Below are 23,376 nucleotides of genomic sequence, written 5' to 3'. Positions count from 1 at the left end.
ACCGCTTCTCCGACGTCTTCAGAGCAGTAATATTTATGTAGTTGGTTTGGCGCATAGAGTCGACGAGAATAATTAACGCAAGGACCAGCACCAAAAACGTGAGGATCATTTGTATCGAACCACGGTCCGACAACTAGACCACCATCATACACCAGACCACATTCATTTATGGCTGAAATATTAGTTAACGTGTATCTTGTTTGAGCTAAGTTTAGTATAGTTTATTAATAATTATTTATTCGGACTTTAAGCTGTGCTTAGTGCACAGGCCGATAGCATTGTTTCGGTGTTGGTATATTTTATTTTCCAGAAAACTAACAATTACTGAGTGGTTACTCGTATTAAGAAAAACCTAATGCCATAATAATAATAATAATAATAATAATACATAAAAATAATAATAGGTAAACCTAATAAACGAACTAGTAAATGTAAACAGCAATGTAGCAATACCTTTAAAAGCATTTAAATCAATCGCCTTTATCCCATAATAGAATAAGGCAAAACATGGTAAATGTATAGCGTGCGTTGGTGTCATAAGGCGCAGGAATTCAACACGAGTTTCCTTTTGCGACCAACCATGAAAATAGCATCTTCTATGTACACGAATACCGAGCTTCTCAACACTAGCTTGAACTCTTTCATCCACCTACATATTTTAAGGAATCGTAACAGTTATTTTTTCCATTTCTCACTGAATGAAACTACTAATATACACCACATTTTTTTGCAAAAAAGGAAGGTATGATATTCTTTTTTATATCGTATGGTTGTTATCACAACTTAATATCTAATGGCAACTATTTTTGGCCTAAAAAGTATTTTAATACTTATTTATAAACAAAGTATTAAAAACTTTTAGCTTCAAAAGCCAGTAACCATTTTTTTACACAACATGTTGAATTTGTACAATAGATCTTTCACCGTTACTCTAAAATAAACATAACCAGACTTTAAAAAAATTATATTTTTTTATAGAAGAAAGAGCGATATTAACTTTCTTTCTATTACAATCAAAATTATTAGAGACTTACTACTTACATAAGTAAAAGTACCTATTGTACTTTTAAAAAAGACAAAGATATAATTATTATGTCAAAAATAAGCAGGGGCGGCTCTAGCCCGTGTAACGCCCGGGTGCAACTCATACCATAGCGCCTTGTTAAAGAAGAAAAAAGATCAGTCGAAAACGGATACGTACGGTACGGATTAAATTTGTTTATTAAAAACTATAATTAAATGACACTAGGAAATAAATGTAATTAGAGGATTGATGACACTCGATCTGGGGCTTGACCTGAATGGAAGGCATATGGTGATAGGCTACGCTGACGATTTGGCCCTGTTGGGGGAACACATTAACGATGTTGCTTTAGCTGCTATGACACTCGAAGAGCAGGCAAAAAAGGTTGGTCTCTTGACCAACCATGACAAGACCGAGTACTTCCACATGAAGCGATATAGGAATATTCGCGAAGCAAGACAAGACCTCCATGTTGGAAGTACCACATACAAGGGAGTGCCGAAATTTAAGTATCTTGGCTGCACTGTAACCGATACGAATACACGTGACGAAGAAATACACATCCGTATACAAAACACCTTGAAGTGCAGTGCAGCCCTGCACAAGGTCTTGGTGTCCAAGCTTCTTAGTAGGAAGACAAAGATCACAATTTACAAAACAATCATTCGTCCAATCCTAATGTACGGTTGTGAGGCTTGGACACTTACGCTCAGAGAGGAGAACAGGCTTCTGGTTACGGAAAGGAAAATTTACCGTAAGATCCTAGGACCAACTAAAGGGCAAGATGGCAGCTGGCGAATAAAAACCAATGCTGAAATTGCAAACCTGGTGTGTGAGCCAAACATCATTGGAGTTACCAAATCCCATCGGTTGCGGTGGCTCGGTCATGTCGAACGCATGGGGGAGGATCGAGCAGTTAAGAAAGCGTATCTGGGTCGACCAACTGGACGTAGACCGGTGGGTCGCCCCAGGTACCGCTGGAGGGACATGGTTGAAGCAGACTTGAGTGAGATCTAAGCCAATAATTGGTGGGAAATCGCGCAAGATCGTGCAAAGTGGAGAAATCTTGTTTCGGAGGCCAAGACTCTCTTTGGGTCACTGAGCCAGTTGAGTGAGTGAGTGTGAGGAAATAAATGTCGATTATCGATTTATTTCGTCATTTACAATTACAATAACGCTTGTTGTTTCAGCTGTAATTTGCGCTCTTGCCTGCGGTTTTCAGTGCTCTTAAGACCCGACGGGTTAGCGTACCCCTTGCACTAAACCGCTCCAGAAATTAAGAGTAAGTAGCTTCGTACTCACTGTTTCATTGTTAAAGCAATTTACTCTCACAGCTGTATTATTTTCCGGTGGGAAGGGTTCAACAAAGGCAATGTTGTTTGGAGAAATTCCTAATTCCAATAACGCAGCGATGCAACTGTAAACTTCTATATAGTCCCCGTATACCACGATTTTGTTATTTTCATTAAGACCATAATTACTATTTTCTGTTTAAATAGAAATTAATAATTAAAATTAAAATATAATAAATTAATTAATTTAGTTTTTATAATTAAATATTAAAATTAAAATTACTTCAAAAAATAACTTCTTCAATATTTACAAAACAAATACCGACCTACAAGAAATAACATTAAATGATTATTTTAATTATACGATTTCAAAATTCCATTGAACAGAAGCCAACCTCTATATAACTAAATAATTATACTAGACGCTAATAATACTGTTATTAATCTTTTTTATTAAAACAAGAGTTATTGAAGTAAGCTATCCCACATTTTTAAAATAAGTGTTTAGTGACAGACAACAGTTATTATTAATAATAATAATAAATAATAAAAACTCTTTATTGTACACCAAGAGTGAGCAAAAATACAAAAATAAAAACAGGAGTTAAGTACAAAAGGCGGCCTTATCGCTAATGAGCGATCTCTTCCAGGCAACCTTTGGGTAAAGGAAATGGTATATATGTAGACAGTTTAGGTGTACAGTTTTACCTAAACATATACAATATATTTAGACAAATAAATAATGTAAAAAAAAATAATAAAAATTAAAATAAAGTATATGTATGTACATGGCATATATAAATGGAAAGTTGTAATAGACATACATAGACGTATATAAAGTTAATGAATTATTATGATAAAATTCAAAGTGAGGACAGAAGATAATATGTGACTAGATAGAAGGATTAAAATTGAGAGAAATAGTGTATTTTAACTTCCTAATTAAAATTAGTAGTTTTTACTATAATAGAAAACAGATACACACTTGTGTCTGATATCAATCTCATTAATTTTCTAAGGCAAGCGTTGGCCTCGTACAACGAGTTAATCAACATCACATTTTCAGGTATTTCAGGAAGGAGTGGCACAAAATCCGGTTTATATATAGGATTATCCATTAATATTCTGTGGCAAGGTTTTCCTTTCCTGACAAAAAATGTTCTAATATTAAGATATAATAAACATAATCTTCCATCGTTAGTTGTTAAACTAATAGCAATTGACCGATATTGATAGCAGTAGGTATAACTATTGTCACAGTCAAACAAGCGTAGTAGAGCAAAAATAACATTGCACTAAACCATTTGTTTTTTTTTTTTTTGTTATAACAATGGTACAAAATATACTTTTTTTTTATTTTTGAAGTGAGACTTCTTTAGGCGCATGAGAGGTTTTAACGGATCAAACGCGGCTCGCGTCACGAATTTTTAAACGTTCATAACACGTTGAATACCCGTTCGGCGGTGTATTCTCGTATTTCTCGTAATTCCGATCACCGAAATTAAGCAACGTCGGGCGCGGTCAGTACATGGATAGGAACGTTGGCTTTTTTTTTCAATTCTTTTTTTATTTTTTTAATTAGTTTTTATTTAATTAGTTTGCCAAAGAAGTTTCACTTCTGACATATGTACTTTGTACGCACGCAGTTTTTTGTTTTCTTAAAGTTACTACTCAAAGCTCTATGCATCAAAAACAAAAAATGTAAGAATGAAAGACTGCTTTTATTAATACGATTTGGAGCTTAAATTGTGTTTACTAGCTCTCATCACCACATTTAATATATGTAGGTATATAGCTCTTCATTTTCTATTCCCTAGTTTCTCACTCAAATCTCATAAAAAAAGCCATTTGTAATAAATTACTTTATTTTACATAAACAATAATAACATAACAAAGTGACTCCACATATATTTTAAATAATACTACATAAAGTAAAAAATAAATAGCATACACTAAATTAAAACATTGCATCTTAGATTTATTCTCCATTTGGTACTCAATACAAAATTATGCATTCAGTGATATACTTTATTTGAGGCTTGTTTCTGTCTAGTTTTTTCTAATATTCTTTCAACACTTATATTTTCCCGTTTTTTTTTTTTTTGGTTAAAAAATTATAACCTAAAATTAATTTGTACTTGAGCACAGGTCTTAATAATAACGATCAAATATTTCTCATATTTCTTGATCAGTATTACATTAATACTGCTTCATATTAAAATATTTTAGCATAAAAAAATTAATGTTATTCTTGACCAAATTGAGCTTTAATTTTGTTTTATGTGATGTCTGGCTTAATGTGAGATGTAGAGGTGCACTGATTTGTAGTTAAGGACTGTGTATGGAAACGAGATTGTGTTCTATTTTGTTTAATATCTTTTATAGACTTTAATATATCCATATGCAGTTCTAATTTCTCAGATTCTGTCATATCATAAATGTAAGGCAGAAATGATGTAAAAAAGTTTTCATTACTATTTGACATAGATTCAAGTTCTTTACATTTTGAGCGATCTAAAGATTCTTTCTCAGTATCGTCAAAATCTCTTTTTGGCCTCTTAGCCTTTCTTGTGTCATGCATTGAGTTTGTGTCTACAAAATCAATAATATGAATGCTTGATTGAGACTCTCTTTCATGTAATTCCATACTATTTTCCTCATCGCCACACATACTGCTATCCATTTCATTTAGTGCTTGGCAACCAAGAAGAAATTGTAGATACTCAGAATACAAATACTTTTTCTTAACTTGACCATTTTTTGTTTTTAGGCTCCTCATGAATGCATCTCTTATGTTTGCCCATTTTGACATTATAATAACACCTGAAAAAATAGAATACAGGCAATTATTACCATATAAAATAACTTTTAGTTTAAATTATTTAATTATAATTATAAGTTACACTGTACACAATATTATTATTCTGATACTTAAAAAAAATATTGTCAATATAACAACAAATTTTAATATATTGGGTGTCTCAACACAAAAACACATTCTGACAAAAGAATACTAAGTACAAACAATTTTGCTACGATATATCATTGAATTACTTATCTATATAGGAAGATTTAAAAACATAGCAATTTGACACTTTTAAAGAAGCAATAGCTTAAAGGCTTGTATACAACAAGAAAGAAACCTAAGCATTGTACAATATATATGCAATAGTATTTACTTATGCCTCCAACAAATTACAATAAAGGACTTAAAGGTCCCAAAAACAATGATAAGTAGAAAAGTGAACTATGAAATGTGTATAGTATTAAAGAGGTATGGTACATGTAGGTGCCAAAACTAAAAATCTTTAAAATTAACTTCTTAGGAAATATATTTAGACTAACAATATGAATTAAGTACTGATTTTAAACACGTTAAAAACAAAAATAGTATTTACCTGTTTTTTTCTTTTCTTCCCTTGATTGTTCTTCATAAGTATCGTCAAGGCTAGAAAATATTTCCTGCCAGGACTTCTCACGTAACGATTTATTCTTAAACTCCTCAGAATTTTTATTCCACAAGCAAGGTCTAGCTTCAATGAGCTCAAACAATGTTATTAGATCATATTTGAAATTCATTTTCTCAATATTTAATTAAGCAGTACAGAGCCAACAATTTGTAAGTCATACTTATATTCGTTATCTAGATTTAGAAGACATTGCCTCCGCAATAAAACAAAACACGAGACGATAACCAAACGATCTATACGATAACGAAACACGAATATTCGACATACGCCAACATGACAGTCCATACATCAAAAAACAATAAGGACGTAAGGCCGCGTTCCACTAAGCGCCCGCAACGCCCAGAAAGCCATTCTATCGTTCCACCTAAGAACCCGTGGTCGTCGCAAGCGACCGCTCAACGTCATAGATGACAACATTGTTCGCGACCACATCACCCACAAAATATAGTGGGTCAAAGTTGACTTTCATCAAAACATGGCGGGAATTAAAAAAAATAACTGTTAATGTCAAATTTTGAATGTTTTCTCTCATTCAGTTCTACAAAATCGCAACGATTAGTTCCCGGGAATCCACGTTGACTTAAGTCTGACTCGAATCCTCGCGAAATATTCACTCATACCTCCCCCCCCACAGTTGCATGTTTTCACCATGCCGCCATATTGCGACGACACAGTTGACACCTGACAACGCTCTTAAATGCGTTCCACTTATAAAATTCGTCTACAAGTACAACGCCCGTGGCGTTCGATAGTTTAACACTTGCTACAAATAGACACACTACTTGCAAAATAATTTGGAACCAACTCAATTTGATACTTGCAAAATAGTTTGAAACTGAAAACAATATAGTGAGAGATCCGAACTAGAGACGAACTTCATCCTTTTGATTAATGGATGAAAATAATTATAGTATAGTATATTAGAAAAAAATCGCGAAAGGGTTAGCTGAAAAATTTGGCCAGGCTATATTTAATTCAAAATTGAAAAAAATATTTTTATTTAAATATGCACCTACGAGTTTAAAGAATAAATTTAATGCCTACTGACAGTATGAAGCCTGTAGAAAATACAAAAGTTTGGGTTGTCTATTATTTTCCTAGCATAACTACTGGGTTGGTAGGTATAAACACGTATATTAATTTATATTTAATTATTGATACATGTTTAATAAATAAATCTTACATCAAAATGAGCGCTGTTTCATTGCGAATACGATGACATACAGTTGTCTGCTAAAATCTGGTTTGATTGGCGGATGGCAAATATAATATAGCCTGGCTAGATTTTCCAACCAACTCTTTCGCGATTTATCTTTAGCATATTAAAGTAGATATAAAAAAGTGGATGGCTGAAGATAATGTCTATATATGTAGTTCGGATCTTAGACGAATATTATAGATGACACTTGCGATTTCTCAAGCAGTTATGTTTAAGCCCCAGATACACTTGCTGAAAATCTTTAAAAATTTAAGTAGGTATCTACTTGTTGGTAATTTCTTGTAGGTATGTATAGAAATTAAAGATAAAAAAATTAAAGTGTTTTAAATTTCACTAAGTATCTGAAATTATTTATATTTATAATTATATACATAAATGTAGAAAAGTTTATTCAGCAGAGTAAATTCCAGAAGTCATACCTAACCAAGATCGAGGCTATATAAACTTGAGCTTTATAATATTTCATACAAAACTACATTACTCAAAATGCCAAAAATAAATTTGAATTCAGGCTGCTAGAAATTAAAATTAGCACCTTCAAACAAATAAGAAAGCAATATCTGCAAATCCGTAATTCTATGTATTAATAGATATACATAGGTACAAGGTGATCTACAAAAATATAAACCAAGTATCAAAATATAATAGCATATTTACTCGACTTCCTTAGCTAGTTGTATTGCATCTTTCAAATATTCGGGGTGTTGGAATTGCTGACCACATACAAGCACAAGTTCGTCATAGAACTTAACTCCACCGCCCTTCAAGTGGATGCATTTCTTCTTTCTATATTGTTACATACAATAATATGGTTACTATACACACATATAAATATAGTGCAGCTATGTGAATAATGGTAACAAAGTATTTTTTCTTAACTATTTTTTCAGAAAGTAGCCAAAATATAAAAGCGATAAAAAATCCACTATCAACTCTTATGTAGCTGAAATCATTTTTAGCCTATGAACAAAAAAAAAGTATATATGGTTTGACTCTATGATATGAAGAGAGTAAAGTTAGGTCTTATCATGGCATACTGTTCAAAAAAATATCTTCAAAACCAACAACCCATTATTTATTTCACTCTTCGATAGTATGATGGTTTGAAATGCATGAATATATTACTTTTTAATAATTAATAAAATATAAAAATGTTACATTTCAATTATTGTTAAATTTTGTAGATTTTATACCTCAAAATTACAGAAAATCACAGCTAAATAACACTACTATCAAGTAGTGTTGTTCCTGTGGTGAGCAAGGTTGGCAAAGCTCCGGGGGAGGGTAGCAGATAGGATCGGTAAGTTACGGTATCCGCTTACACCGTACCGAACCGAAGTGGAGAGGAGATGTGCTGCGAAGCTGGCAGGATTTTTCACCAAGCCGAAGAGATGTTAGCTGTACGTAGCGGAGATGTAAGCTGTGAAGAGCTCGAAATCGGTCAAGTTATATCTTAATTTACTTGATGAAGAGGAATTAGAATTAACTACGTTAGTTATTAGAATTGAGTGTGAGCGAGGCGCGGGGGAAGGCAGCAGGGAACGGGGAGTAAGTGCGCGGGCACGGCCCGGCCGCCCACTAGGTTTACCAGATGGGTAGACTAAAATATCTGGACAAATTTTCAAAAAGTCGGGATTTTGGGATTAGGGTCGGGACCAACGGGACAAATAAATATTAAGAATTATAAAAATCACTTTTTATTATAAAAATTTAAATCACAAAAACAATAAACAAAAAAAAAACATTTTTTGGCAGATTCTGAGATCATTAACTATCACAATCACTTATTCTAATAAGTATTATAATTATTAGTAATTTGAACTCTTTTTTGATAAATTACTGCCACATGTACTTCGCATTACATTTACTATCGCGATAGTTTTAGATTTTTGTTTTGCTGTTGTTTGTCGGGACATTTAGTATTTTTTCGGGACTCTGGACATCATACGAAATGTCGGGATAATCCCGACGAATCCCGACCATCTGGCAACCCTACCGCCCACACACAGTACACACTATCCGGTCCACTTCCTCGCTCGCGGCACAAAATTCTATAGAAAAATTAAACGTCTTCTAGTCTCTCTTTAAAACACATCTCTCGTCTCCTTTCCATTTTGGGGAAACTGGATCGTACACTTGTTTGCCATCCTTAAATTATTTAAAAAAAATATATTTATCACCTGACCTATCAATTTCAATCATAATCGCAGACATAATATCCACATAGTAGTAAAAAGGCAGGCTCTTCAGATAACGGTCAGTGTATCGTCCGTCTCGAGGAACGCAAGTCTCAGCCGCGTGCATACAATCTGTGACAGTCGGCAGGCCGTGTTGAGATATTAGAGTTATGTTCGTAAACGTTAGGTATTCAGCTGTGGGACTGGAAATTATATAATAAGATCAGATTAGATACATTAGTGACAATTTCTGAAATTAATAAGTAAAAGAACCACATAGTTAAAGCCAACAAGGGCAAATATTTACACTAGCATGTATTGATTCTATTTACATATATATTCAGTACCTTACGGATACCGATATACCCGTATTTGCAGCGTATTTGCTTCATCATTTTTTAGTGAAACTTTTTTCAGTTGCTAATCGATGTCTTACCCTAAAAGCAGCGTTTCAAGGAAAGCCAGACCAGTTCGACTGGCGCCAACTATAACGATGCTACTATTGACGTGCACCTTCGGAAGACTAGTCAACGGTCGTTCCAAGGACCACAGAGCGAACGGTGTTGCACTATAAATTGTTTATTTTATTAGTTAATAATAAAGAATTGACATAGTGATATAACTACACTATACTACATTTTAGGTAGTTTATCAACACTTACATGTCTTTAAATATCTTGTCTAGCCGTTTGTTACCGAACACGTTTGGTATGGTGCGACGGGGACGTACTGGCAGCATTTGACTTGCTAACGACATGAGGTTGCGACTTGGACTCTAAGATTTGATACATAGAATGCATATATGTATGTGTAAGATAAAACCAAAAAATAAAATAAAATAAAACGGCAAATAATTACAAGTATTATTACGGTAAGTTAACTATTGAATAAGATATACCTACATACCATTATGACAAACATTCAAATTTTATTCAACCAAGTATAAAAAAATTTTGAAACCATGCCTACTTTATGGTTTCACACTACAATAAATGACAAAAAAATATATAATTTCAATAAGTTCAGATTATCATATCAATAACAAGCAAAGTAGCAACTTTTTTAGCAAAATTTTACTCATCATAACATCTAGGTGTCGCAAGACTAAATACGTACCGCATCGCCTTTAGCAAAAAGTCTGCAAACCCAGAACAAGGTGAAATACTTTGTTTGCCGTAACACGTCTCTTAAGTACCATCGGCCGTGGGGCTCCATGATTGGTGACATTACACACGCTAAAATCTATTTAGTTAAAAAAACATCACATTTAAACGTAGATACACCTTTTTAACCACTTACATGAAAGAGGACACGGACCTATTTAATAATTAATTTCTTGTCTCGATTTCATTATTATTTTAAAAATCCAATAGTTATTGTTGTTTTTCATATCAATTCCTAACTTTTTTTTTTTACTTTTTTTATCAATAAAAATAGGAATAATAAACATAGAGACGGATAACACACCGCTACGATATTTTTAAAAATTTTAAAGGAATTAATTATATATTAAAATAATTATGTACTTACTGACTTAATAAAATATAACTTAAAAATAAAGAAATAAAAGATGTCAGAAATATATGATATGAATTGTCACAAACTCACAGATGTATCAGTCCCTGATCTTCTAGGCTCAGCCTCTAAGTCGTACTGCGTCCTTATTGAAGTAGCATCTTCTAAAGGTCTAAAAATATTTTCTATTTTACATTTCATCATCATCATCATCATTACAGCCTATACAGTCCACTGCTGGACATAGGCCTCACAAGCTCACGCCAAAAATAACGTAAACTCATGTGTGTTGCCCATAGTCACCACGCTGGGCAGGCGGGTTGATGACCGCAGTACTGGCTTTGTCGCACCGAAGACGCTGCTGCCCGTCTTCGGCCTGTGTATTTCAAAGCCAGCAGTTAGATAGTTATCCCGCCACCGGTCGGCTTTTTAAGTTCCAAGGTGGTAGCGGAATTTTACATTTGTTTTTGTGAAATTAATAAGTTTACTTATAGCTTTATATTACCCAAGAATAATCAATCCTATAGGTTGATTTTGGCTTAGAAAAACGTATGAGGACAATGATACTGAATTCAAGCTGGCTTCAAATAAGTCAAACAAGTCTTGCTTTCTGGGTGAGTGTTCTAAAACATCTTTTAATTTTGGTATATCGTATGCTTCTGCTTGACGTACTCTTACATCTCTAGAAAGTAAATCAACGATTAAAAAAGTATAATATTTTTTCTATAAAATGAAGTTGCATAATAATACCTGGTACTACTTACCCCCTGACTGAGTTAACATGAGCTACATAAAGAGTTTCATTGATGAAGCGCAGTCGAAAGTTATACGGCGTCACAAGCTGTAAATTATTATTTTTAATAACACTTATTATTTTCAATTTTATTATACTTAGAAATTTTATAAATAACGTTCCGGGTAAAAATTTATTTCCGTGCCTTATTTAAAATTTTACTTTGTCTTAATATACGAGCTACTCTAGCAACGTACTTGTACATAACCTACCAATATTATTTTAACTTAACCCAAAAAGACGTCGGATAAAGTGAAATATTAATACTAACTGCCGCATACAAATAAGAACCGCATATGGAAACGAACACGGAGTAGTATAAGTAGAATCTCTTGTAAACTGTTTTTCATTGTAAAATATAGTCGTGCTTACGCGCTCACGAAAGATATCATGCGTAACGAGTCTACCTAATTAGAACAGTCAAATTACTTAAAAAAGGTCTAGTATTTTTTTCACGTGGAACGTGATTCATATAACTAAATTTTGCTTTACTAGTTACTACTACAATTAATATATATAAATAGGTAGGTACTATTAATTTTTATGGTTACTTCAATATTCCTACTACTGCTAGCTTACTAGCTACTAATTGCTAGCTTATACTTAGTATCTTACATAAAACATAATTGTGTTTGCTCGCAAACGAAAAAAAAAACCGACTTCAATTACATCGAAGAGTAATACAACGTAGATCGACGAAAAAATAGTCAAGCAACTACGCGTTATCAAAGATTACTCAAAAAGTAGTTATCAGATCTCGATAAAATTTATATGTGACCACATGATAAACATCAGCTTTCGATTAAATTAAAAATTATCAAAATCGGTACACCCAGTAAAAAGTTATTACGGATTTTCGAGAGTTTACCTCGATTTCTCTGGGATCCCATCATCAGATCCTGGTTTCCTTATCACGGTACCAAACTAGGGATATTCCCTTTCCAACAAAAAAAGAATTATCAAAATCGGTACATCCAGTAGAAAGTTATGCGGTATAATACAACGTAGGTCGACGAAAAAAGCGTCAAGTAAAAACGCATTATTAGATATAACTCGAAAAGTAGGTCTCAGATCTCAAATAAATTTAAATGGGACCAATTGGCACACACCACCTTTCGATTAAAACAAAATTTGTCGAAATCGGTCTACCCGGTCAAAAGTTCTGATGTAACATACATAAAAAAAAAAAAAAAAATACAGTCGAATTGAGAACCTCCTCCTTTTTTGGAAGTCGGTTAAAAAGGCACATAAATCAATTTTGTAAATTTAATTAGAAGTTTTTTTATTATAACACTTAAAATAAGTTCATAATTGTAAAAATTAAAAGTAAAAAAATATACCGTAAAATGTTCAAGAAGCGGAAAACACGTGTGACTTGAGGGCAGACACATAACACAGTAATCTCTATCAGGAAATAGATCATACGCTGCTTCGAGCATGTCAAAGCCGTATCTGATTTGACAATAGGAAAATCTTATTAAATATCGACTGCTTACCTACTTAATGTAACTCTATATTTATTACAATATTATTTGTGTTAATGTATAATAACTACATTTTAAAATCATCAGTCCTTGTGTTATAATGGACCTTTGTTATTGTTACCCAATTTAAATCAAAAATATATTGTAATAAATCTTAATATGTTAACAACCTTTCATCATAGTCGGGATGCATTGCGAACAATTCTAGTAAAAATGCATTTGGAGCACCAGAGTAACGAGTAGGTTCCGTTACTTTACACTGTGATACGAAGCTCGACGTCGGACTTGCTAAAAAAATTAGATAATTTAAGGATTCTTGAAAGGTACTCGTTTCTGTTAACCTCATAAAGGGTAATGCAAAAAAAAGTAGGTAACATCGTGTACTTTTTAATCTAGGTATTCATAATGTCTAAATATGATTATGTTTTAGTTTTCATTGAGGTAGAGCACAGCACAAAACTTCCTGCAATAAGTATATCGGGACAAGCCAGTCTGGAGGAGTACATAAACCTTGCATACAATAATGCTCTCAAGTACTGTGCGCCTGTGGCAAGATAGAAAGAAGACAGCCAGAGATCGACGTTTCGTCGCTTCAGCCTGTAATATCCCACTACTGGGCATAGGCCTCTTTCCCCATGTAGGAGAAGAATCAGAGCTTAATCCACCACGCTGCTCCAATGCGGGTTGGCGGATATATTCCCTACTATGAGTAACGATCGCTATCAGGTGTACATGATAACAACCGGGACCGACGGCTTAACGTGCTCTCCGAGGCACGGTGGGGAGATCCACAAGGACTGCAGAAACACCCAGACCACGGCAAACACCTGTATGGCCAATACAAATGTTTGTCATGTGCGGGGATCGAACCCGCAACCGCCGACGCAACAGGTACAATTCATAGCTGTAACCGTTACGCCAACGCGGCGTCTGCCAGAGATCATGGGTTAACAAAACACTCGCGATGATTCTGGTGTTAACTATTAAGGGCGTCTTGTAAAAGTAATATAAACGCTTACGATCAGGTAGGCCATACACTTGTTTGTCACCCTAATAGTATAAAAAACCATTATCTATTACAATGTACTACAGACTTCGAATATATACCTACCAACAATAAAAATTTAACTTAAGTAATATTCCAAATAAAAACTTACTATGTGATTTTGGTGTATCTTTAATAAGGCATTTATTTTCAAACATAGATTCTTTTCGGTGCTGAGGCTGCTGATCTATTTCCGAAAACCTATAATATTTTTTTAATTCTTTGAATTAATAATCACTTAATATAAAACATCTACCGCCTAATTATCAAAATATCCATCATATTCTCATTTTATTTTTCTTGTTTCAATCATCCCTATCTATTTGTTTTAAATCAATGATTGGTCCCTGTGGTTCACGGATTACTGATGGTCCCTGAAAACATTGGACGTGATCTGCGAAAGCAGTATTTTTTTTTTTTTTTTAAATATATAAACTAGCGCTTGACTGCGATCTCACCTGAAGTCAAGTGAAGATGCAGCCTAAGGTGGTGCGCGCTTGCCTAGAAGATGCCTATTCACTCTTGATTTAAAGATACCCAAGTTATAGTTCGTTGGAAAAACGGAAGCCGGAAGGGCATTCCAAATTTTAGCGGTGCGTATTAGGAACGAGGAAGCAAATCGTTTAGTGCGAGATCGTGGGATTTCAACCACATAGCGGTGCAGATTCATGCGATGCCTTGCGGTTCGGTGGTAGAAAGGTGATGGTGGAACCAAATTGTATAGTTCTAGAGCACACTCTCCGAAATACAACCTGTAAAATACCGACAAACAGGCAACCCTGCGCCGATGTTCGAGACTTTGAAGTCTAGAGCGAACCAGCGATTTGTCACCGATGAGTCTTCTGGCGCGTCGATCCACAGAATCCAAAGCAGCGAGCTGGTACTTGGCAGAGCCATCCCATAAGTGGCTGCAGTACTCCATACACGATCGAACTTGTGCTTGGTAGAGAGTAAGAAGCTGTTCCGGTGTGAAGTACTGCCTGACTTTATTGAGGATACCAAGTTTCTTACCAGCAATTTTTGCCTTGGATTCTATGCATTGTCCGAAGTTCATATTAGACGAAATATTTATGCCTAGAAGATCAATACTATCGGTGATCGGAACAGATACACCCCGGAAAGTTGGGGCTAATGGGAATGGACTCCGTTTAGCAGTGAAAAGACACGCTTGTGTTTTGGAAGCATTAAATTTGACTAGGTTGGCGTCACCCCAATCGGATACCTCTTTCAAAGCCAAATTCATGCGTTCAACCAGGGCCTCTCTATGCTCATGAGTTTCAGCCCCACCAGCTCGGGGACCGGACACGTATCTCTCCGTAACAGTGCTGTCATCCGCGTATCCAAAGATACCGGGCCTGAGGAGGTCATTTATGTGAATCAAGAAGAGGGTTGCAGAGAGAACTGATCCCTGAGGGACACCGGCATTAACCGCCATCAACTCAGACGAGGAGCCATCTAAGACCACCCGAAATGATCGTCCACTCAGGAAATCTGATATCCAGTCACACAAGCTCGGGGGTATTCCGTAAGCTGAAAGCTTGCTCAATAGGCTCTCATGCCAGACCCGGTCAAATGCCTTCGATACATCAAGTGAGACAGCTAGCGCTTCTCCGTGCTTGTCCAAGGCTTCGCCCCAGATGTGCGAGGCGTACACTAAAAGATCCCCCGTGGACCTGTTACGGCGGAAACCGTATTGCTGGTCCGACAGGAGGTCATTCAACTCGAGGTATGCTAGGAGCTTTTCATTCAGTATACAATGAACTACTTTTCATTAGTAACAAAATGAATAAGTCTCACTAAACTCATTTGTTCCGTTCGGTTTCATTCATTGTTTTTATGTGCTTATTTATCAAGTGCAAAGTTTATTTCAATAGTAAAGATAAATATTGTCGGTTACCTACACCTACGATTTTTTTTTTATTTACACGAAAAAAACTATCAACTCCAGATATTTTAGCGAAACAGACATTTTATTCCTGAGTCCACCATTCTTAAAAGGTAAATAACCAGTGTTTCAAGCCAAGCAATGCTTCTACCTTATATTATAGGTACCTACTATAATCCATTTCACATAGGAAGGGTACGGTGACATTTGACATGTTCCAATACACGCTCACTATTTTCAACAAATCGGATAAATATACATTTTTAAAAATTACCAATTAGTTTCCAAAGCAAATAATAATGCTTGATTAGATTGAAATTGTATTTATATATGCGTTTTTACATTTTAAACAAAATAAAAAAGGTACAGAAAAAATGATAACTTAAAATTACAGGCATGAAACGAAACGTTTAATGAGAGGGATTGACACGTAGTAATCGGCTAAAATAAATAATCGTAACGGCCATCTTGTGAATCGCGTCATCTCAATGACTCGAGATATCTCAATCAGTACTTTCTGTCTCTTGTATGCTTCCCGTGTTTTGGTTTTGCCAGTTGCTATATTTGTATTTGTTGCTGTTTTATTGTAGTTAAGTTCTGTTATTATTTTTTTTAGTTATTCATTTTGTGTGTGTGTTCTGTTCTGTAAAATGCCGAAAAGAACAAAAGAAGACCGTTTCAAACAGTCAATTGGTTGTCCGCTTTCGGGAATACTTTGAACGGGAGTGAGAAAATAGCGGTCCATTATTATCTGTCAACCACATAGTGGATCGAGTTGCACAGGCACTTGAAATTAGGCGTAATACAGTGTCAAAAATTACTTCAGCCTATCGCAGTCCACTGTTGGACATAGGCCTCCACAAGCTCGTGCCAAAAAATGGCGTGAACTCATGTGTGTTGCCTATAGTCACCACACTGGGCGGGTTGGTGACCGCAGGGCCGGCTTTGTCGCACTGAAGACGCTGTTGCCCATCTTCGGCCTGTGTATTTCAAAGCCAGCAGTTGAATGATTATCCCGCTATCGGTCGGCTTTATAAGTTTCAAAGTGGTAGTGGAACTGTGTTATCCCTTAGTCGCCTCCTACGACACCCACGGGAAGAGACGCTGGTGGCTATATTCTTTATTGCCGTAGCCACACAGCTTAGTGTCAAAAATAAGTAAAGAAAAGTATGGTGACACCAATATGGAAGATAATAAGTTATCGACTCCCAAAAAGAGGCAAAGGAAATAAATGTTTGGTCGTTGCGGTTGAATATGATTATTAGCGGAGAAATGAGTTGCCCACAGTTTTACAATAATGAATGTCTTTGAAAGGTGCTAAATTATTTAATGGAAGTGTGACATCGTTATGGCGACTTTTAAATAAAATTGGATTTCCATAAAATAAAAAAAAAGTTAACAAACGGAAAAGTGCGTGAAAACTTTGTGACATTCTTAGAAAAGGCGAAAAACATTACGGATTGGAACAACGTAGTATTCCTTGACTAGACATGGTTGAACGCCAATCATACTGTTGGCAAAGTATGGACAGACGACACTGCTCATTCTTCGACTAAAGTACCGGAGGGTAAAGGCGAACGACTAATAATTTGCCACGTGAGCTGTGTTAATGGGTTTGTCGATAGCTCATTTCTCGCGTATAACACCACCCTTAAAATATTATTTATTCACTATAGCGATGATTAATTTTTAATAAGCAGTTAAAAAAAAATTTATATAATCGATTAAAGGTTAACCGCATTTGTACTCGATAATCGAATTACATCAATTAATTATGCATGGTCACCTCACTATACAGTTAATTTGACATGTGTCACCGTACCCATCCTACGTGAAATAGACCATAGGTAACGAAACGGCGAAAACAACTTAAACTCAGTTATGTAAGCTTCTTCAAGCAAAATCAGTTAGGTAGGCTTCAATATCGTAAGGTTTTTTTTTGTTCATAAAGTTTTTTTTTATAGTTAGAAAAATAACTCCTAACTTAAAAAACGTACCATGGTTTCTTAATAAAATCTTCATTCATAAAGAGACGCGGTAATCTCAACAAATCGGTATCAATGTTCACAATATCATATTCCATTTCGTCTTCCTCGTCTTCTAACAGTTGAAGTATGTCTAATTGACATTCCTGCATCGCTTGTGGACGAGACCTTTCTTCTGTTCCCCTGGAGATATCTTTAAAAACGTCTTCTTCAAATACCCACGTAACCTAAGGGAAAGTATCTCTTATATTTTACGAATTTATTTAAAATTAGTAAAGCTTCATTTTGCTGTTTCACTTAAATCCTATGCATTTACTACCCCCTACCGTACCTATTGCCAAAAAAATTTCAAGTCTATGAGTTAACATGATTTCAATTATTTCAATACAAATTGAAGAGTAACAAACATGCATCTACTACCCAATCCTTACATAATTATGTAACCCTCACCTTTCTAAAAGTTTATAACGTTTACCTATGCGATACAATTTACCATACTTAGAAAGATAGAAATATGACTAACTTATTATTTGTTCCATACTAAATTACCTACTTCCTGTATCTAATCTTTTGTAAAAAAAAAATCGCACGGAGATGATTCAGTTAATTTGAAACCAGAGTTACACGGTAGTCCGTAGTAGCATAGTATCACAGATGAGTTATTTTAATGTGCTTTTATCATCAAAATTCTTTACATAGGTACTTAACTAATTGTCAGATAAGAAATCGTGAGGAACTTGCGGACTAAGATATGAAAATCAACAAATCCAGTAAGAGATTGGGGAAAAGTTCTTTGCCCAGCAAATTGAAATTTAAAGTGAAAAAATTAAATTAAATTGGTACCCTTGATTTTGTTTCTTTCGTGACAGGTATTTCCGAGGCGGATACTTGCTTAGATTCAACATTGTTGCCAGCACTCGTAAGAAAACTGATAAAAAACATTTTTATCTTAGTAAATTTTCAGTTAAATCCTGTTTCATCTTTATAAAGTTTCCTTTTAACATGCTATGCTAATAATAATCTTATGCTATTTCTTCAATATTGTAACTTAACCTGATTATTTTTATCTATAGCAAGATAATGAAGATGAAAAGTTTGTTTGGTTCTATTACAATTACAATACGTATTGTTACGTAAAAAAAATAAACATTTTATTTACTTGTGAAAGGTGGATTAGCAGGGTTGATCTTTTTTTAACGATACAGGTACATAGTTACAAATTAAATTATAGGTTCACAATTATGAATTTTTTTCTTTTAGTACTTAATTTATTACCTTAAAGCAGAATCGTGTTCTCGAGGCTTCGGTGGACTGTCGAGTTGTCTAAGACCGGCGAAAGGAGAAAGTTCAAAACTCCCCTCCAAAGCCTCGTAGTTGATTTGAGTGTTTAAGCACATAACTCCCACTGCTAACTCTTTATGCTAAAGATAAAAGTCAACTAACAGTATATACGAATACGTCTTGTCGTTTGAATCTTTATTGCAATACAAAACTCTCACACCCGCTTTGGTGTAGTTGTGCGTGAAGCTGCCTAAACACCGTTTTACATTTGTATTTATACAAATATTTGTTTCTATTCTTATGTCTTACCTTTTTGGTCTCCTAACCATGCCTCGAAGAGCACGTAAAACTAACTATAGGTACCAGTTGTTATCACAGACACCTGATAGCGAACGTTAAATAGGCTACTCCTAGTAAGGAAAATACCCGCCAACCCGCAGTAGTGCAACTTAGTGAATTAAGCTCCGACCCCTCTTCTACATAGAGCTTAAGGAAGGAGAAAAAGCCAGTAGTGAATGTTATAGGCTAAATCAACCAACTAAAACATATAAAACTGTTATTCCTCATTATGTTAGGACAAGAGGTATACGTGCCTCACACACCAGAAGGACTCGTTCCGACTCAGGATGCCGCGATATTAACTCACTTATGTAGAAATCACCGTAAAGTTCTCGCAAACGTGTTGAATACTGTTCTATTATTGGAACTAAATCATCATTGTCTTCTTCTCTATTAATAGAAACCTATGATTAATAAAAATTTGATGAATTTGATTTAAAAATGATATTGTCGTAGGTATATACATATATATATATATATATATATATATATGTCGTAGGTATATATATGTATATATATATATATATATATATATCTTACTCAAGGTGGAATCGCAACATGATGTAGGACCACACTTACCTATTTCGGATGCCACGTCCAGAAAATTGTATTAGGTAGATACACTTGTAGTATCAGAGAAATGTAAGTATCTACCTAATCTAAAAATTTAACTACTAAACACGTAAATGTAGTTTATAGGCTTCAATTTAATTTTTTCTTAAAGATAAATACCAAATTTCATCCATCCTAGTTCCGAACCAAAACGGTTCTTTAGGTTTAATCACTAATAATTCCGATTGTTGTAAATAGGTACTAATAGACAGAAAGATAGAACTAAGTCATTTTGCAAACGGTCCAAATAGTTTCAATGTCACAAATGTTCAAGTTTGGAATATTTATACTGAAAATGATCTAACACAGCGCGTCTTATCCTCAGCCTGGGGCTAACTTCTTTCCTTTCAGCTATCCACAGCGCTGGCAGTTGGTCCCCAGGAATACCACGTTCTATAGCTTGAATACGTTTAAATGAAGCCTCAGAACGAGACTGGCCAGGGACTAGCACTAAAATTTATAACAGTATAATAATAATAATATATCCTTCTTCTAAAATAGTAAGAGAGAGTAGTAGACTTCTAAAATAGTAAGAGGTTCTCAATTCAATTATATTTTTTTATGTGTGCAAACTCAAAACTTTTTACTGGGTGTACCTAAAATATATAATTTTGACTATTTTTTTTTTTTATCGAAAGCTAGTGCTTATTATGAGAGTATGTATGTAGTCTTTAGATCTCATAATAATCAGTATTAGGTACTTTTCGATTTATCTCCAATAATGCATATTTTAATTCATTATTTTTTCAACTATGTTGTGTTGTTTATAATATTTGTTGTACCTATTACTTGTCGATGTCGATGAATAGAAGTCGTTTTTTTTTTTCGTGTGGGATTATAACAACAAATATGTAAAAATTGTGTTTGCTAACAAACGCACAAAAACAGACTTCCATTACATCGACAAATAATACAACGAAAGTAGACGAAAAAAAAATTAACAAACGCACTAGTCGTCACTACGATTTTCCAAGGTTCCCCTCGATTTCTCTGAGATGCCGTCATCAGATCCTGGTTTCCTATTATGGTACTACACTTGGAATATCTCCTTTCCAACAAAAAAAGAATTATCAAAATCGGTTCATAAACGACGAAGTTATCCGCGAACATACATTAATATAAATAATTATAAACGGTTGAATTGAGAAACCTCCTCCTTTTTTGAAGTCGGTTAATTTTTTTTCACTTACACTGATAATTAACCAAGGATTTCATCATTCCAATATAATGCAAATAAGGGTCATGCATAAAAACAGATTTCAACATGTTGTCAACTGCTTCTCGAGCATAGACTGCGTTCCAGCATAGCATATGGATGAAGAGCGTGTTTCGCGCATTTAATTCTAGAAGTCTAATTACCAATTACACATTTTATTAATTATGTAAGTCTATATATACAGTAATATTCGAATGTTTTAAAATTACTTGAACTTCGTCCAGACAAAATCTTCCCAAGCACCGGGGTTCACCGAAGGTACTAAAGGATAATCTTTTAGTATTAAGCAACCGACGATTGTTTCATTTATATCTAGCTGGCATATTGACAGAATACAAGTTTCACTACAAAAATTAAATTTAAAGCCATTATTACCTACTGTACCAAATGTTCAATCTAATAATAACAAATCTATCTTCCGTATATACAAATAAAAATAAATCGCCGAAAAGTGAATACGTGATAAAGGTGACGCGCAGTTTCCAAACATCTGCACCAATTTTTTTTTTAGTTTTCGTTATTGTCAGGTTGTTAGGTTTTATACAAATTAAAAAGTGTGGGCATGAATAATTTTTACGAGTAGCAGTAGTAGAAATCATTTTTACGAGTACCTACCTGCGTTTTGTATTGTTATTATTTTTTTTTAACTTTTTATTTAATGTGAGTTTAATTACTTAGTGATATGTCACCCCCGTAACAGAAATTAGACAAAATGACAACAAAAAAAAAAACAAATACATAGCCATATAACAATGAGTAACATTATACTTAGAATAATAATAATAATAATACACCGCGGACCAAGAACAAAGCCACAGTTAAGTGTGATTTGTTCTCGGTCCCCCTGCATATCCTAACTTTTGACACTTACAATATGATTGATCTAACATTCTAACCTTACCTATTCTCTTAGATATACAGTAAATAACATCCTGCATAGCACCCTAGCATCCTCCGAAAAGGGAGAGGCCAAGGCGCTGTTGCAAGCCCCTACATCGAATCCCCAGCCTAGCACTTGTCTCTCAGATACGTTCCGGTCACACTCCATGATAAACATCTACATGATAAACATCGTCAATGACATCACAAACAAGACAATTTGGAGAATCAGTTTTCCCATTAAGTTTATGAACTCGTTGGATAGAATGTGACCAATACGCATTTTCAACAAAGCCACTACATGCTTTCTGTCCATCTTATTTTCCTCGAACCATGGGTAACGAAGCAGCTCAGACTGTACTGTTTTATACCATAAACCTTTCAATTGCGAACGCTCGTCAAAATACTCGCGCCATTTGGATCTGCAGTGCTTTTAAGTTGTTTTGCATAATTAGTTAGTTCAGTGTAAACACTTACATGAGATATGCGATATCGGAAGATTTGTTGATACGAAAGTTCTTTGCCATAGATTCAGTAACAAGAGACATAATATTTGAAACATCCTCTGTTTCTGCAAGCCGCAAGCGACCTAAAGGTGTTGCTCGCAAAATTCTAGATACCATTATCAAAATACTGGTATTCAAAGTTGAAGATGTCCCAAACAAAAAAGATAGAATATAATTTACTGTAAGTACACCTTTTTCTATTTAAGTCTACAAAAGTGTCTTAATCACATTAAGAAGTAAAGAAACATCACAATGACAATTTATTTCAAAGATAATTTTTCTTTAAAAAATAATTATTCTTTTGAGCTTCGCCTCAGTCTAGCAAAAAGTATTTATCAGAATGTGTACACTCAAACGTTTTCCCAACATGGATAAAAAAATAGTATTAATAAGAAGGATTAGGAAGGAAGGTGATTTAAGATTGGTTTAGTACAATTACTAGTATAATAATAAAGTGCAATAAATAAAACCAAATTATGTTTATAGACTTATGTTTATTTAATATTCTTAAATTCAAACATTACGAATTTTAGAAATTTATAGAAAATAAAAATGGATAAAAGCACTTTCGACACACAGTCTCAAGCAGCTGTTTGAGCTTACACATAAAAATAAAGAACATTTATTAACTAATTAAATCAATACACTTAATAT

At 34.3% G+C, this 23,376-nt stretch overlaps 2 protein-coding genes across 2 annotated transcripts in view; both read right to left on the bottom strand.

Annotated features, from left to right (window-relative positions):
* The window catches only part of LOC123660927 (cilia- and flagella-associated protein 61-like), a 29,281-nt gene extending 6,442 nt beyond the window's left edge, over positions 1–22,839 (bottom strand). Inside the window, exons 1-23 of the mRNA XM_045595946.1 lie at positions 22,694–22,839; positions 21,547–21,681; positions 21,312–21,472; positions 20,427–20,571; positions 19,764–19,899; positions 19,165–19,310; positions 18,733–18,817; positions 17,902–18,116; positions 14,132–14,220; positions 13,145–13,262; positions 12,831–12,942; positions 11,462–11,538; positions 11,203–11,379; positions 10,791–10,869; positions 10,299–10,424; positions 9,845–9,957; positions 9,619–9,750; positions 9,191–9,385; positions 7,663–7,791; positions 3,302–3,462; positions 2,327–2,511; positions 454–649; positions 3–172 (exon numbers count right to left, since the gene is read on the bottom strand). Of these exons, the coding sequence (XP_045451902.1) occupies positions 3–172; positions 454–649; positions 2,327–2,511; positions 3,302–3,462; positions 7,663–7,791; positions 9,191–9,385; positions 9,619–9,750; positions 9,845–9,957; positions 10,299–10,424; positions 10,791–10,869; positions 11,203–11,379; positions 11,462–11,538; positions 12,831–12,942; positions 13,145–13,262; positions 14,132–14,220; positions 17,902–18,116; positions 18,733–18,817; positions 19,165–19,310; positions 19,764–19,899; positions 20,427–20,571; positions 21,312–21,472; positions 21,547–21,681; positions 22,694–22,839 (3,228 nt within the window). The remainder of the gene's footprint in view (positions 1–2; positions 173–453; positions 650–2,326; positions 2,512–3,301; positions 3,463–7,662; positions 7,792–9,190; positions 9,386–9,618; positions 9,751–9,844; positions 9,958–10,298; positions 10,425–10,790; positions 10,870–11,202; positions 11,380–11,461; positions 11,539–12,830; positions 12,943–13,144; positions 13,263–14,131; positions 14,221–17,901; positions 18,117–18,732; positions 18,818–19,164; positions 19,311–19,763; positions 19,900–20,426; positions 20,572–21,311; positions 21,473–21,546; positions 21,682–22,693) is intronic.
* LOC123660890 lies at positions 4,207–6,102 on the bottom strand. The gene is made up of 2 exons (XM_045595911.1): positions 5,715–6,102; positions 4,207–5,139 (listed from the first exon to the last, which is right to left on the bottom strand). Exons 1-2 carry the CDS (start codon positions 5,893–5,895, stop codon positions 4,595–4,597), a joined length of 726 nt encoding a protein of 241 aa, XP_045451867.1. The 5' UTR covers positions 5,896–6,102; the 3' UTR covers positions 4,207–4,594.
* Positions 22,840–23,376: the final 537 nt, after the last annotated feature.

Source organism: Melitaea cinxia, chromosome 16, assembly GCF_905220565.1.
Source record: "Melitaea cinxia chromosome 16, ilMelCinx1.1, whole genome shotgun sequence".
In the NCBI taxonomy this organism is placed as follows: Eukaryota; Metazoa; Arthropoda; class Insecta; order Lepidoptera; family Nymphalidae; genus Melitaea; species Melitaea cinxia.
The sequence above is the reverse complement of the archived record's forward strand: the minus strand, read 5'-3'. Positions and strand labels throughout refer to the sequence as shown.

Bases quoted from the DNA above. Each gene is read 5' to 3' on its own strand.
- LOC123660890 (XM_045595911.1), bottom strand. From the start codon at position 5,895: ATGAATTTCAAATATGATCTAATAACATTGTTTGAGCTCATTGAAGCT. The intron at 5,140-5,714 runs GTAAATACTATT...CTATTTTTTCAG, and splicing joins GGAAGAAAAGAAAAAAACAG to GTGTTATTATAATGTCAAAA.